The sequence below is a fragment of the Saccopteryx bilineata genome, chromosome 5, assembly GCF_036850765.1.
Source record: "Saccopteryx bilineata isolate mSacBil1 chromosome 5, mSacBil1_pri_phased_curated, whole genome shotgun sequence".
Classification (NCBI taxonomy): domain Eukaryota; kingdom Metazoa; phylum Chordata; class Mammalia; order Chiroptera; family Emballonuridae; genus Saccopteryx; species Saccopteryx bilineata.
The window spans coordinates 104,717,927-104,734,576 of NC_089494.1; the positions used below are offsets into that span (position 1 = coordinate 104,717,927).

The following is a 16,650-nucleotide window of genomic DNA, read 5'->3' on the forward strand; positions in this document are numbered from 1 at the left end:
CTTTGATAACAAAGGACTGTATTTGAATTTATTTGAATTTATTTTACTGATTTAACTATTAATTGTTAATATTTTTGGATATGCCTCATTGATACCTAAAAAGAGTTCAAAAATTATGAATCTTATTTACTCTATTACAAGTCTAATGAGTAATTTCAAGAACACAAATTAATCATTGATTTTTTTTTAATTGCTGTAGACCAGCTGTTCTCAACCTGTGGCTGGGCCGCAACCCACAGGTTAAGAACCGCTGCTGTAGACTATGCAGCAGTATTTTCCAGGCATTCTCTGCATTGCATTGTGCCTTTGATCACTAGTTAATCGTACACAGCCTTTAAAAAAAATTATTTGGCCCTGGCCGGTTGGCTCAGTGGTAGAGCGGAAGTCCCGGGTTTGATTCCCGGCCAGGGCACACAGGAGAAGCGCCCATCTGCTTCTCCACCCCTCCCCCTCTCCTTCCTCTCTGTCTCTCACTTCCCCTCCCGCAGCCAAGGCTCCATTGGAGCAAAGTTGGCCCAGGCGCTGGGGATGGCTCTGTGGCCTCTGCCTCAAGCGCTAGACTGACTCTGGTCACAACAGAGCGACACCCTGGATGGGCAGAGCATCGCCCCCTGGTGGGCGTGCCGGGTGGATCCCGGTCGGGCACATGTGGGAGTCTGTCTGACTGCCTCCCCGTTTCCAGCTTCAGAAAAATAAAAATGAAAAAAAAAAATTCTTTGTTCTCTGAGACATTTCAATACAGGATATTTTATTCAGATATAATTTGTGGAACAACTATTATTTCCTTATAAAAGAAAATATCCTTTGAAACTACAATGAAGTACCAGTTTTACTAATTTTCTTTTCACATTTATAATTCAAGAAATTTTATGAAACCTATTTATTTTAGTTATTGATATTTTCTATTTGATATTGAAATATGAAATTTCCACTTTGGTTTTTGTAACAACAGATCAATCATGAATCGAACCCTGGACATTTTTAGTAGACTTAAAGGAGCAACTTGGATATAAAAGTCTTCCTTCTAGTTTATAAGTCATTTTGGAATTTTAAGTGTCTGTGTCAATTGTAAATTGGGTTGCCTGGCTTATGTCATGTCCTTTTCATGTTTTTCATTAATATTTCTCTCTCATGGAAGGACAGTATACAAATATATTTTAGGGTATTAAGCATATTTGTGTATTACCATTGATAAACATGATGGGGAGTTAATATCAAAAACAAAAGAAAAGCAGTTTAAAAATCAGTTATTAGGGTCTTAACTCTCTTATATCAAGATTTGATTAAATCATGGCTAAGCTTTATGTCCCCAACCTTTTTTGGGCCACGGACCAGTTTAATGTCCGAAAATATTTTCATGGACTGGCCTTTACAGTGGGACGGCTAAATGTATCATGTGACCGAGACAAGCGTCAAGAGCAGGGTCCCCAAACTTTTTACACAGGGGGCCAGTTCACTGTCCCTCAGACCGTTGGAGAGCCGGACTATAAAAAAGAAACTAAGAACAAATCCCTATGCACACTGCACATATCTTATTTTAAAGTAAAAAAATAAAGTGGGAACAAATACAATATTTAAAATAAAGAACAAGTAAATTTAAATCAACAAACTGACCAGTATTTCAATGGGAACTATGGGCCTGCTTTTGGCTAATGAGATGGTCAATGTGCTCCTCTCACTGACCACCAATGAAAGAGGTGCCCCTTCTGGAAGTGCGGCAGGGCGGATAAATGGCCTCAGGGAGCCGTATGTGGCCCGCGGGCCTTAGTTTGGGAACACTTGGTCAAGAGTAAGTCTTAGACAGATGTAACAGAGGGAATCTGGTCATTTTTTAAAAATAAAACATCGTTCAGACTTAAATATAAATAAAACAGAAATAATGTAAGTTATTTATTCTTTCTCTGTGGACCGGTCCCAAATGGCCCACTGACCAGTACTGGTCCGCGGCCCGGGGTTTGAGGACCACTGCTTTATAGCTTCCATGAAAGTCTTTAAGACTAATCAGGAAGTGATGGTGTTTTAATCTCTACTCTTTTCATAGAAATGTAAACATACCTTTTCCAGTTCTATTTATGGAAAATTTCAAAACACAAAAGTTGGGAGGCTAGCCATCACACAGTTTCAATTATTGCCAACCCATGGCTAGTTTATTTTACCCATTTCTCCTACCCCCTTTTATTTTGAAACAAATTCCGGCTATCATTTCATCTATAAATACCTTAGCAAAAATATACTTTGTAATCAATAAAATAGTATCCTCCACAGCAGCAATTCAGTGCAATAAACATTTGTCTTATGCCTACAGTTTAGAGGGTAGACACTGTACTACAGCAGTTATAAAATGGGAAAGAAATTGGCACTCTCCTAAACAAACTAACACTACAGTGGGCATGGCGGAAGGTAAGACAAGTGTCATTAATTTGGTCTTCCTTGATGATAACAAATGTTGTTAAAGGGTTAAAAAGTCACGTTTGTTTTTTTTAATGCTTCGTAATATAGGTATTTTATGTTTCTAACAATGTTAGCTGATAGGAGTTACAAAGGAAGTTTTAATCTTTTAATGCCAGTGCCATCCATGGTGACCATAAGACTGAGAAATGGGCCTGACCTGTGGTGGCGCAGCGGGTAAAGCGTCAACCTGGAAACACTGAGGTTGCCGGTTCAAAGCCCTGGGCTTGCCTGGTCAAGGCACATATGGGAGTTGATGCTTCCAGCTCCTCCCCCCTTCTCTCTCTCTGTCTCTCTCTCCTCTCTAAAAATGAATAAATAAAAAAATTAAAAAAAAAAAAAGACTGAGAAATGGTATTAAATATTTTAAGTGTTTACGTTTCATTCTTTAACTTAAATAATTTTTTGGTAACACTTTCTTGGTATAAACACTGACCCAAAGATGATTTTATGTGACAAAGATGGTACTCAGCACCTACCAGGTATTTTTTCTTAGCTGTTGCTACTACAAGAAGAGTCTGAAGGTCCCCGAGGAAATTTCTGCACTCGGACTGATTTTACACAAAGAGCTTTTGCTCTGAAACCATTTCCTTTTGAGTTACTACTGTATTCCGAAATTGTTATCAGTGGAGTGCATAGAATGAATGGTACGTAGAGTAGGCTCTTGGGTCCCTGCCAACTGGAACAGAACCTCTGTTCAGCTTAGGATATCTGTGGGGCTGGGTGGTTCAGCTGGATGGGGACTTAGCTGACCCAGGGCTTCTGCCTGAACATCTCACTTTCAGTGACTCCTGTGAACTGTTCAAAATGTTTCTTTGTTAAAAGAAAAAAAAATATGTATCAAGTGTGTGGAAGAGTAAAAGTTATGTTTTCTATTTTACCAGTATTTAAAAAAAATTTTAATGGTTTTTAATGTATTGCCACAGTGACCTCTTGTGGGGAAAACATTTACCTCACATTTTTACTAACTAAATCATTATTTAAATAGGTTTCAAACTGAAATTCAGACGGTGAATAAACAATTCCCATGTGAGCCATTCAAATTTTTAGAGCCAACTTTAAGACTAGAGTATTGTGAAGCATTGGCTATGCTTAGAGAAGCTGGAATTGAAATGGGAGACGAAGAAGATCTGAGGTTTGTCTTTATGATTTTTAAAACTTTAGTAACTAGATTTAAGATGCGAGAATGAAATATTATCATTTTTTTCATCCAGCTGATAAACTTCAATTTTATTACTTTTGGGTATATAGTATGATGCTGTTTTGTTTAATGTATGATCTGAAATAATGATTTAATGTGGTTTGCCTGAACTTCAATAAACACCATTTTGTCGTGTCCCCCCCACACACACACACCCCAAGTTTTAAAATGCTTTAAAGAGCCCTGGCAGGTTAGTTCAGTTGGTAAGAGCCTCATCCCATAGGCTAAGGTTGCAGGTTCAATCCCCAGTCAGGGCACATAACAAGACTGAACCTCTGAATGCATAAATGGGTGGAAGAACAAACAGATTATTTCTCTCTCTATTCTATGCTCTCTAAAATCAAATTTTTAAAAAAAGAAATGCTTTAATGAATAGAAACTTTTCTCTGTGCTTTTGTCATCTAATATGTTACCTCTCTTTCTCAATCATTTGTATTAGAAAAGATAGCACTCTAAATCCATCCCCATACAGGATTAGGACATAAAACTCTTTTAAGTTCCCCAAAAGTTTATAAAAATCACTGTTCTTTATTTGATATGTCTGTAAAGTATGTCCGTAAAGTCATGGTGCACTTTTGACCGGTCACAGGAAAGCAACAAAAGACGATAGAAATGTGAAATCTGCACCAAATAAAAGGAAAACCCTCCCAGTTTCTGTGGGATGATGTGGCAGCATGTGCGCATGCGCAGATGATGACGTAACACCGTGTATATAGCGGAGCAGCCCACGGCCATGACCCCTGGTACAGAGGAAAGTTCAGTGTGTTCTGTAGCTCGCTAAACTCGAATCAGTGACCAAAGTGCAACGTGAATATCAGCACATTTATAACGAAGCGCCACCACATAGGAGTAACATTACTTGGTGGGATAAGCAGTTGAAGGAAACCGGCAGTTTGGTGGAGAAACCCTGTTCTGGTAGGCCATCAGTCAGTGACGAGTCTGTAGAGGCTATACGGGATAGCTACCTAAGGAGCCCTAAAAAATATGTGCATGAGCCCACATCGAACTACACTGAATAGGTATGAAACTGGGAGAGTTTTCGTTTTATTTGGTGCAGATTTCACATTTCTATTGTCTTTTATTGCTTTCCTGTGACCGGTAAAAAGTGCACCATTGCCCTGGCCGGTTGGCTCAACGGTAGAGCGTCGGCCTAGCGTGCGGAGGACCCGGGTTCGATTCCCGGCCAGGGCACACAGGAGAAGCGCCCATTTGCTTCTCCACCCCTCCGCCGCGCTTTCCTCTCTGTCTCTCTCTTCCCCTCCCGCAGCCAAGGCTCCATTGGAGCAAAGATGGCCCGGGCGCTGGGGATGGCTCTGTGGCCTCTGCCTCAGGCGCTAGAGTAGCTCTGGTCGCAACATGGCGACGCCCCGGAGGGGCAGAGCATCGCCCCCTGGTGGGCAGAGCGTCGCCCCATAGTGGGCGTGCCGGGTGGATCCCGGTCGGGCGCATGCGGGAGTCTGTCTGACTGTCTCTCCCTGTTTCCAGCTTCAGAAAAATGAAAAGAAAAAAAAAAAAAAAAGTGCACCATGACTTTACGGACACACTATATTATCTAAATTCAGATCATATAACTTAAAATTTTGAAAGAAATTATGTAGTTTAAAAAGATGAAATTGCTATACGTACATTTTAATAAGGGTTCTTAAGTTAAAATACTTACAGGATCCCGTAAGTTCTTATGGATATAAGAGAGAAAATGATGATTATTGTCATTTTTTAGGGTTTTTTTTTTAAAAACATTTCACTCAAAACTTTATTTTTGTTTAACAAATATATCTATATGTATGGTTTTAAGCTTCTCCTACATTGTTAGATGACATCTTAAGGCAAACCATACATTCTATAATTACTCTAAGTTAGTATTTTCTTTCTTTTTTTATTATTTTAATATATTTTTATTATTATTATTATTGAGAGGCAGGGAAGCAAAGAGACAGACTCCTGTATGCACCCTGTCCGGGATCCACCTGGCAAGCCCCCTACCGGGTGATGCTCTAACTGTCTGGGACACTGCTTTATTGCTTAGCAACTGAACTACTTTAGCACCTAAGGTGAGGCCATGGAGCCATCCTCAGCGCCCAGGGCCAGCTTGCTCGAACCCATTTGAGTCATGGCTGTGGGAGGGGAAGAGAGAGAGAGAAAGAAAGAGAAGAAGGAAAGGGGGGGGGGGTGGAGAAGCAGATGGGCACTTCTCCTGTGTGCCCTGACCGGGAATTGAACCTGGGACATCCACACACCAGGCCGATGCTGTACTACTGAGCCAACTGGCCAGGGCCAATATTTTCATAGGTATTTTGGAAATTGTTCTTAAATAGGGTAGATGCTAAAGTAGTGATCTCTTGACTATAGAAATTGAACTGATTTATATAAACACTATTATATTTTAAAGACTCAGAAATACTGATTTTTTGTTTTATAAATCTTTGATAAAGAGTAATAAAAAAGAGCCGTGGACAGGTAGCTCAATTATTTGGAGTGTCATCCCAATTTGTCAATGTTGTGGCTTCAATTCCCAGTCAGGGCACATTTAAGAATCATCCAGGGAGCCTGACCAGGTGGTGGTGCAGTGGATAGAGCATCGGACTGGGATGCGGAAGGACCCAGGTTCGAGACCCCGAGGTTGCCAGCTTGAGCGATGGCTCATGTGGTTTGAGCAAAGCTCACCAGCTTGGACCCAAGGTCGCTGGCTCCAGCAAGGGGTTGCTCTGTCTGCTGAAGGCCCATGGTCAAGGCACATATGAGAAAGCAATCAATGAACAACTAAGAAGTCACAACGAAAAACTAATAATTGATGCTTCTCATCTCTCTCCATTCCTGTCTGTCTGTCCCTGTCTATCTCTGCCTCTGTAAAAATAAATAAATAAATAAATAATCATCCAGGGAATACATAAATAAGTGGAACAACAAACTGGTTTCTCTGTCTCTCCCCCCAAAATCAATAAATTAAAAAACACACACACAAAAAATAACAAAAATAGAGACCATTTTAAAGTGGAACCATTTAATAGGAAGAATAGCCCATGTTGGTATAGTGAACTTATATGTGATTGTAGGAAGTTACTCTGAATCAGTGAATTGCTAAATTCTATTTATGGTTTTATTTAAATATTATTGAGCAGAACCTACTAAGTGCTAAGTCGCTGTATCGAGTATACTTACAAGTACTTTCCAGTACTACTTGCCCCTTTTTTTTTTAAGCAAGAGACAAAGACAGATAGAAAGGGAGAGAGATGAGAAGCATCAACTTGTTGTGACACTTGAGTTGTTCATTGATTACTTTCTCATATGCACCTTGACTGGGCGAGGAGGACTCCAGCTGAGCCAGTGACCTTGGGCTTCAAGCCAGTGACCTTTGGGCTCAAGCCAACAACCTTGGGTCATGTCTCTGATCCCACGCTCAAGCCGCAACACTGCGCTCAAGCCTGATGAGCCCACACTCAAGCCAGTGACCTTGGAGTTTCGAGCCTGAGTCCTCAGTGTCCCAGGTTGACACTCTATCCACTGTGCCACCACCTGATCAGGTAGCACTACTTGATTTTTTAAAAAGGAGCAGGATAGACAACTCTAGTTTGGCTGATTTTTTTATCTTTGAGAACTTGAAATAGAAGAGGTACCTTATTAACTCTTGAAGAGCTATTCATGCACGTGGTTTCATGTTGTTGTTTTCCAGTACGCCAAATGAAAAACTGTTGGGTCGTTTGGTAAAGGAAAAGGTAGGACTACTCTACATGCTGGGTTTCTTTTTCTAAATCTGAAATGCATCCTAGTACTAAAGAAAAATTACAGATGGGACTGATTTTCCTAGAATAACATGATTTCAGAATAAATAACCAAAGGGGACAATATATTTTTTTAATCTTGAGAACATAAATATTCAGTCAGAATATTTATGTTCTCAAGCCCCAACAGCTTGATTAACTCATTATTCAATTATTATATTAAGTTGGACTGAGGAATCTCTAAAAATGATAGCTATGTCAGATTGTCAGATTAGTTAGAAAGGACCTCAAGATGAGGGAGAATTCATTTTCTTCCTGCCTCTTATATGGAAGTTACTTTCCTATCTCATTTTCTAAAACTCCAATGAGGTTAAAATCTAATCTTAGTGTGCCTGACCTGTGGTGGCACAGTGGATAAAAGCGTCGACCTGGAACACTGAGGTCGCCGGTTCAAAACCCTAGGCTTGCCCGGTCAAGGCACATATGGAAGTTGAATCTTCCTGCTCCTCCCCCCCCCTTCTCTCTCTTCCTCTCTCTCTTTCTCTCTCTTCCCTCTAAAATGAATAAATAAATAAAAATAATTTTAAAAAAACAACAAAAAAAAATCTAATCTTAGTGTAGTGTTTAAAGAAATGAAGAAAATTGTGTGGTGAAATGTAAACAGTCCTTGAGCACCTCCTGCTGGATTCATGTTAAACTGTTTGGGGAACTAACTATAAACTGCAGTATTGAGTTTGTCCCTTTCAAATGCTGTTTCAGCAGAGCTGATTTCAGTTTGTTGGTTTTATAGACACTCCTTCCACACTCCAGTTTTAATAAAAATTTTTAATGTCAAAAAAGTTGAGCCTGACCTGTGGTGGCACAGTGGATAAAGCGTCAACCTGGAAACACTGAGGTTGCTGGTTCAAAACCCTGGCTTGCCTGGTCAAGGCACATATGGGAATTGATGCTTTCTGCTCCTCCCCCTTCTCTCTCTCTCTCTCTCTCTCTCTCTCCCTCCCTCCCTCCCTCCCCCCTTCTCCCCCCTCCTCTCTAAAATGAATAAATAAATAAATAAAAATTTTAAAAAGTTGAAATATTATTGGGTTCTTTTTAATTATATCTAGGTCACATAGTAAATATTCTAACAAATGTCATAATTTCATGTTAATATTGTTTATTTCAATTGTAGTTTTAATTTGAAGAAAACTACCAAATTTCTTTTAGATATCTAAACTAAAATTTTAATTATTGGGAAGATAATAAGGTTTTTGAAGATAAATATTATAAAGCTGTCATTTTTCCCCAAAATAATTTATAGATTAAAATTTTTGTTACTCTTTGTAAAACCCAAAGATATTTGGGATAATTTAACGTAAACAGTTGTAAAATGCATCTGAAGGACTAAATGGGCTAGAAGAGTAAAGGAAAAAGAAGCTTATTGAAGCATAATTTTTGGTGTGGGAGAAATTGAAGAGAGATTACATGAATATTTGAACTATGATTGAATAGTCGCAGCTCCTAAAATTTGAGTATTGGAAGAATTTATAACATCATGGCAAAATACAATAGGCTAAAGATATTACTTGAAAGAAACAAAATACTTATTGTATATACAGTATAATTATAGTAATTTTAAAGCACAGACCTTAAGTTTTGTTAATTACCAAACTGTTAGCCTTTTTACTTTCATAAAACTTTTAAAAATTTATTTTAATTATGTTTATTTTTTTTATAGTATGATACAGATTTTTATATTCTTGATAAATATCCTTTGGCTGTAAGACCTTTCTATACCATGCCTGACCCAAGAAATTCTGTAAGTAATTTAATTTTAAATAACCTGTTTTGGGGAATAAGGAAAACTTTATTGTCACTGTGTCAAATTGTACAATGGAAATAATGGGTTTCACTAGTCATTTGTAGTTTCAGTGCTCATGTTGTTATATTTACTATGAGTTTTTGTCAATTGAGGTCAAAGTGAAATCTGAATATTCTAGCAAATTAGTTCCAAAAATCTATATTAAAAATCATTATTGTGTGTCACTTCTTTTAAGATTTAGGAGAAGAAACACTATATAAATAATAAGTAATATTACTAGATTTGCAGATATTAGCAAAATCTATTATTGACCTTGAACTAAGAATTTATAGTCTGTCCTGGAAGTTAATATAAATAATGTGTGGTGGCCTTCTACTCTTTTTCCATTGTGGTGGTTTCCAGTCTTTATTGTGCATCGGAATCCCCTGGAGGGCTTGTGGGGGGGGGGGGGTTAATGTTTATTTTATTGATTTTTAGAGAGAGGAAGGGAGAAAGCAGGAGAGAGAAAGTGCCCTGTCTGGGGATTGAACCGGCAACCTCTGTGCTTCAGGGTGGTGCTTTAATCAACTGAGCTATCCAGCCAGGGCAATATTTTTAAATTATTAATGAGCTAATTTACTTTTTTTTTTTCTTGAGAGAAAGAGAGGCAGGAAGAGAGAGAGATGGAAGCATCCACTCATAGTTGCATCACTTTAGTTGTTCATTGATTGCTTATTATATGTGACTTGACCAGAGAGCTCAAGATGAGCCATTAACTTCTTGCTTAAGGCAGTGACCTTGAGATTATGGCAGTGACCCCGCACTCAGCAACTTCATGCTCAAGCCAGCAAGCCTGTGCTCAAGCCATTGACCTTAGGTGGAACCTGGGTCCTCGGCATCCCAGGTTGACATTCTCTCCACTGTGCCACCACTGGTCAAGCTGGAAGGTTATTTTATTTTATTTTATTTTAATTTCTGATTTTAATTTGTGTTTACATAGATTCAAGTGTCCCACCAAATGCTGGAAGGCTTTTTTTAACAGATTTCTGGACCTCATCACCAAACTCTATGATTAGTTGGTTTGAGGTAGAGTTTGATAATATGCACTTCTGACAAGGTCCTAGTAATACTGAGGCTACTGATCCAGGAATCACACTTTGAGAATCCCTGGTTTACTGAAAGGGATACAAGTTAAAACCTGAAAGAGAATAGCTTAAGCTATGGTAAATTGATGTTTAATTTACTTCTCTTAAGATAAAAAAGAAACTTTGATAATTTGACGTTCCAAAAGTGACCCACTTAAAAATATTTTTGTTGATCAAGTTAAATAAGAATCAACACTACTACCTGACCAGGCGGTGGCGCAGTGGATAGAGTGTCACTCAGAGAACCCAGGTTCGAAACCCCAAGGTCTCCAGCTTGAGCACAGGCTCATCTGGTTTGAGCACAGCTCACAAGCTTAAACCTAAGGTCGCTGGCTTGAGCAAGGGGCCACTCAGTCTGCTGTAACCCACCCACCACTGGTCAAGGCACGTATGAGAAAGCAACTAAGGTGCCGCAACAGGGAGTTGATGCTTCTCATCTCTCTCCCTTTGTGTCCCTATCTGTCCCTCTCTCTGTCTCTGTCTCTGTCACACACACACACACACAATCAGCACTGCTTCTTACAGGTTAAGTGTAGTGCTCTGGTTTGTCATTGAAGGTGTGGGAGGAGGGGGACATAAACTCTGATAGAAGAAGAAGTTATCATTCAACCCTCACTCATTTAATCCTGTTTCAGAGAAACAAATTATGTTCATTGGAGCAGATACATCATTAATTGTAGGAAAAAATGAACTTGCTCTTCATGCAACAGAGTCAGTTTTTTTCCCACATGTGTAATGGAAATAGAATGATAGCCACTTTTAAAAAGTGATGTTTTTGGTTTGTTTATTGTCCTCACAGAAACAATCCAACTCTTATGACATGTTCATGAGAGGAGAAGAAATACTGTCAGGAGCTCAAAGAATACATGATCCTCAGCTGCTAACAGAGAGAGCCATACATCATGGAATTGGTAAACAACTTAAATGTATATTAGAGTTATGTATATCCTGAAAATAACACATGTTAAACCCTTTTAAGACTACAGAAACACTTGTTTTACTCTTCATTTAACAATAATTGCTTTTATACCTTTTTAAAGCTAAATAATATGATAAATTATGTTTGGTTTTTTGTAGATTTGGGGAAAATTAAGGCATACATTGATTCCTTCCGCTTTGGAGCCCCTCCTCATGCTGGTGGAGGAATTGGTAATATTCTTTTAATTTTATGACAGTAATATTTCCAGTTTTCATTGAGCAAAGTGTTCATTCAGTTCTAACTCAATTTCTTCAGCATTAGCCTCCAAAAACTAAATTTTGTATTTGTTATTGCTTACAAATAAGTCCAGAAGTGCTAAGTGTACTACAAATCAGAATTATACGAATTTTTAAAGTGAGTTATGACCAAATGAAAATTTAATTTCCGAAGAACAAAATGAACAGCTAACTTGTGAGTTCTAAGATATTGTAATAAAGTTCTAGCCATTAGTTTTATAAACTGAATGTCCTCTTGTTTTCTTTCTGCATCCATGAGTTCAGATTAGCACACATTAAAGCTGTCCCTAGGTTAGCTGGATGGCTGCAAAATGCTTTTATTAAAGTGTAACATTTCACTGACTTTTAGGACCTCCTCCAGAGTATATGTAATTTACTGTTCTGTGAGTAAATGTTTAACTTTGGATGTCCATATCAAAGATTCTTAAAAAGAATTCTGAATTTATAATTTTGTTGAATTTTTGTTTCTTGTTTGGGGAGGATGAATAGGTAATATACTTACAAAAATTTCTAATTAAAATGGTATGGAGCTTTACCAGATGGTGGTGGCACAGTGGATAGAGTGTCAACCTGGGGTGCTAAGGACCCAGGTTCGAAACCCTGAGGTTGCCAGCTTGAGCACAGGCTCACCAGCTTGAGCATGGGATCATAGACATGACTCCATGGCCGCTGGCTTGAGCAAGCCGTTACTGGCTCAGCTGGAGCCCCCTAGTCCAGGCACATATGAGGAAGCAAATCAATGAACAACTACGAGCTGATGCTTCTCACCTCTCATCCTTCCCCTCTCTCTCTTTCAATAAAACAAATATATATACACACACACTTTTTAAAATATATTTTTGTACAGATTGTAACATACTATATAAACCACTCAATACCTTGCATTGTTCACTTAACTATATTTTGAAACTATTTCTTATCAATACTTCAAAAGCTTTCCCATTCTTTATCACTACCTAGACTCCATTGAAAGGGTACACCATAACCTGTTAACCAGCTTCCTAATGATGGGCATGTAGTTGGTTAATACAAACAAAGCTACATTGAATATATAGTTTAAGTTTTAATGAGACATTTATATGACTGATTTCTCTTAAGAGTATTCAGTAATTTGCATTTTGTATAATATTGCAAACCTTTGTGACTAACAATGTAAAATTTAATCTTACTTGTGAAAGAGGACACTTGAATAAAGTTATCAAAATACCACCTTGGTTAGTGTTAGATTACTGTAATACAGTTCAAATATATGTCTGCAAATTTTTTTTGGTAAGGAATGGGAATTAAAATGTTAAATCTTTTATTTATAGTTCTGTTTTAGAGTTAAATTTACTTTTTTTAAATTAAAAGTTGTTATATAACAGTATTCTGTGACCTTGCCTTCTTTATGTGGTATATTAATCTTCTACAACTTTAGTAAAATAGATAAATCAAATTGCACATAAAAAGTTTCATCTGCTAATTTTGCTCGGTTTCTAGATGATACTTGGTTTTAATTCTTATCAGTAATACAGTATTTAAGTCACATATAAAAGTCAGTCTCATCTATACTCAAAGCTTTTAATACAGTAATGTGCTCTGCAGTGGTTTTCAACCTTTTTACACATGGGACCAGTGAATTGTTCAGGGACTGCTAAAGCAGAAATCACCCTGAGCTTAAGCGAATTCAACTAAGATCATTGGGTCTATAATCTTTTTTTTGACAGCAACGGAAAGAGAGACAGGGACAGACAGGAAGGGAGAGAGATGAGAAGTATCAATTCTTCATTGCGGCACCTTGGTCTCCTTAGTTGTTCATTGATTACTTTCTCATATGTGCCTTGACTGGGGGGAGGGTCTCCAGCAGAGCAAGTGACACCTTGCTGAAGCCAGTGACCTTGGGCTCAAGCAAGCGACCTTGGGCTTCAAGGCAGCGACCTTTGGGCTCAAACCAGTGACCATGGGGTCATGTCGATGATCCCATGCTCAAGCCAGCAACCCCATGCTCAAGCTGCGGCAACCTCAGAGTTTCGAACCTGGGTCCTCCACATCCCAGTCCGACACTCTATCCACTGTGTCATCACCTGGTCAGGGGGTCTATAATCTTGATACAACATCAGGGTGGTTAACTCTTTCACAAACCAGAATGAAATTTCTGGGATCAGCAGCAGTGCACTGACTGGTGGTTGAAAAACACTGCAAGTCTTTTATACTGGGAACCACCATGTTCCATGTCTATTAAATTACAGGGAATCTCTGGTACTTCATTAATAAACTTCCTTGAACAAGTTTATGATTCTCATCTTATACGTATGACCTGGACTATATAATTAGAGTCTGGTTCTAATGGGGTTATACAATGGGTTGTTTTGGTTTATTTAGCTCATAAATTTTGGACATTTATATAGATTTTTGGGGTTTACACTTCACAGAATCCATTCAACTTAAGGATATTTCATTTTGTCCTCACTTATAGCATCATGTCTATTTCTGAATCAGACCTAAAACATTCCCTTTTAAATAAAATCAAAATAATAAAAGCCATTTTTCTTCCTAACAAGGAAATTATTTTGTTGGTTAAATGATATTAGGTTGGTAGTTTTCAATAAGTAAGGTCCTGAGAGGTTTTCAGAAAAGGAATTAATATTTCCTTTGTTTTCTCTAGGGTTGGAACGAGTGACTATGCTGTTTTTGGGATTGCACAATATTCGTCAGACCTCAATGTTCCCACGTGATCCCAAACGACTCACTCCTTAAAGCCATGCTTTATATTTTTTTCCAGTAACCTGCTATATTGATCAGGCAATACTTTAGGTACTTAAAATATGCAGTAGAATAAATGTTTTATCTAAAGTGCCACAATTACTTTTTGGATTAATTCAGTATAGGTTAATTTAAAAGAGATTTTTGTAACTTTGGACATGCTTCAATAGGAAATGGTTGAACATTTTTAATGAAAAATTCATATGATTATGTTAAAAATTCATATTGCATTATTGCAATAAATGTTAACAATTTTAAACAGTTAAGATTGTAAATTGTTTTCTTTTCTATATTACAGTGGCTGCCATATTAATGTATTAAATTTTTAATATTTGAGCTTATTTTTTTAAATTCTGACATTGAGATAAGAACAATTTTAGGGAAGTAGTTGAGATTTAATGAATATGTAATTGGCATATTATAGAAAGTTAGCAGAAAGTATCAGTTCTTGAAAGTTGTATCAAGTAATCTTGTAAAGCAGGTGAGAATACTGGTTAGAAAATATCCAATATAATACTGTTTTAAATGTTAAATTCTATATCTGAATTCAATAAAATTTTAAAGCTAATCTAGTTGTCTGTGTAATTTACAGCAGTCTGATTTTATAACTGGTTCTTGGCATTTATAATTTGGGTAAAAGAAAACATATAACTGGTTATATAAATGACCCAAAACAACTGAAAACTGATGTATTCACAATATATATTCCTATCAAGATGTAAGTCAGACGGGTGTAAGGATAAAGCTCTTAAAGCTGAAAGCGTGGGCCCTGCCGGAGAGCTTGGTCGGCTAGAGCACCCAGTTGAAGCACAGAAGTTACCAGTTTGATCCCCAGTCAGGGCACATATAGGAACAGATTAATGTTCCTCTCTCTCTCTCTCTCTCCCCCCCCCACCCCTTCCTCTCTGGCTAAAATCAAATTAAATAATTTTTTTAAGCTGATTTTAACTAGTATTGGTATTTAGTGAATGTCACTAAAATGCATTCCTATTTTCCCTACCAAAAAGAAATTTCTATGTAAGAATTACAATTACCCTCTAGATTAGTGGTCCCCAACTTTTTTTGGGCCACTGACTGGTTTAATGTCAGAAAATATTTTCACAAACCGGCCTTTACGGTAGGACGGATAAATGCACAAAATAAAATTATGCGACCAGCGTAAAAACTGGTATTTTTAAATATAATTGTCTAACTTATGAAACAAGCGTCAAGAGTAAGTCTTAGACAGATGTAACAGAGGGAATCTGGTCATTTTTTAAAAACAAAACATCGTTAAGACTTAAATATAAATAAAATGGAAATAATGTGAGTTATTTATTCTTTCTCTGCGGACCGGTACCAAATGGCCCATGGACCAGTAACGGTCACGGTCTGGGGGTTGGGGACCACTGCTCTAGATCATTAAATATGTTGATGCTAATGTTAATTTTACAGTGAAAGACACGGATGGGGCAGGAACAAAACAATGTAATACAAATATTTTCCTGCAGGAAAAGAAAAATAACAGAAAAACACAGAAAGGTAGAACTTTATACCTGGACCATAAATACCTGCTCATTATTTTTGAAAGTTCATTAATTTCATCATGTAGATCAGTGGTAGTCAACCTGGTCCCCACTGCCCACTAGTGGACATTCCAGCTTTCATGGTAGGCGGTAGCGGAGCAACCAAAGTATAAATAAAAAGATATTTAACTATAGTAAGTTGTTTTATAAAGATTTATTCTGCCGAATTTAGCGAAAATCTGACATGAAGTACTTGACAAGTAATTATTATTATATGCTTTAACTTGCTGTAACTCTGCTTTATAAACTTTATAAAGTTACTTCCCTACTTTATAAATCACCATTACTGTGGAACTGGTGGGTGGTTAGAAAATGTTACTACTAACAGAGATACAGAAGTGGGCGGTAGGTATAAAAAGGTTGACTACCCCTGATCTAGATTCTGAGCTTTTTGGAAATAGAGACACAGCCTGTCCCAGTAGAGCCCAAGCTCTACTTCGATCAGGCGTCCCTGATTCAACTTCCCTGTGCAGTGGGACACTCCTGCTTATCAGCAGGGCTGGCAGCCTCTTTGAGACTACTCTTGAGGCAGCTATGAGGATGTTACTGATCAGTGCTGACACTGCCACCGGAGGAAAGGCAGGACCGACACACAAGTTAGTTGCAAAAATCACACAGGCAATTTATTACTTACAAATCCTTTTGGCGTGCCTGGGTACAGCTTAAGGGAGCCCCGTCTGCGTGCTCCTCTCGGCTGTCTTTGGCAGAGCTCAGTCTGGTGTGGAGACAGTCCACGTTCACTTTGGGAGTCTGGGCAACTACCACAACAGGGCAGGGTGGGGGGTTTAGCTTTAGTACCTTTTATGGCCAACACCTTCTAACAGTGTCAATCTAC

General features: G+C 38.0%; 1 protein-coding gene across 2 annotated transcripts in view; it reads left to right on the forward strand.

Moving 5' to 3' along the window:
* DARS1 (aspartyl-tRNA synthetase 1) overlaps positions 1–14,818 on the forward strand; it is a 63,097-nt gene extending 48,279 nt beyond the window's left edge. For both annotated transcript variants that reach the window (XM_066233273.1, XM_066233272.1), the window contains 6 exons: positions 3,437–3,583; positions 7,320–7,362; positions 9,086–9,166; positions 11,093–11,204; positions 11,371–11,442; positions 14,153–14,818. In XM_066233273.1, the coding sequence (XP_066089370.1) occupies positions 3,437–3,583; positions 7,320–7,362; positions 9,086–9,166; positions 11,093–11,204; positions 11,371–11,442; positions 14,153–14,244 (547 nt within the window). In that variant the 3' untranslated portion in view covers positions 14,245–14,818. The remainder of the gene's footprint in view (positions 1–3,436; positions 3,584–7,319; positions 7,363–9,085; positions 9,167–11,092; positions 11,205–11,370; positions 11,443–14,152) is intronic.
* The last annotated feature ends 1,832 nt before the right edge of the window (positions 14,819–16,650 follow it).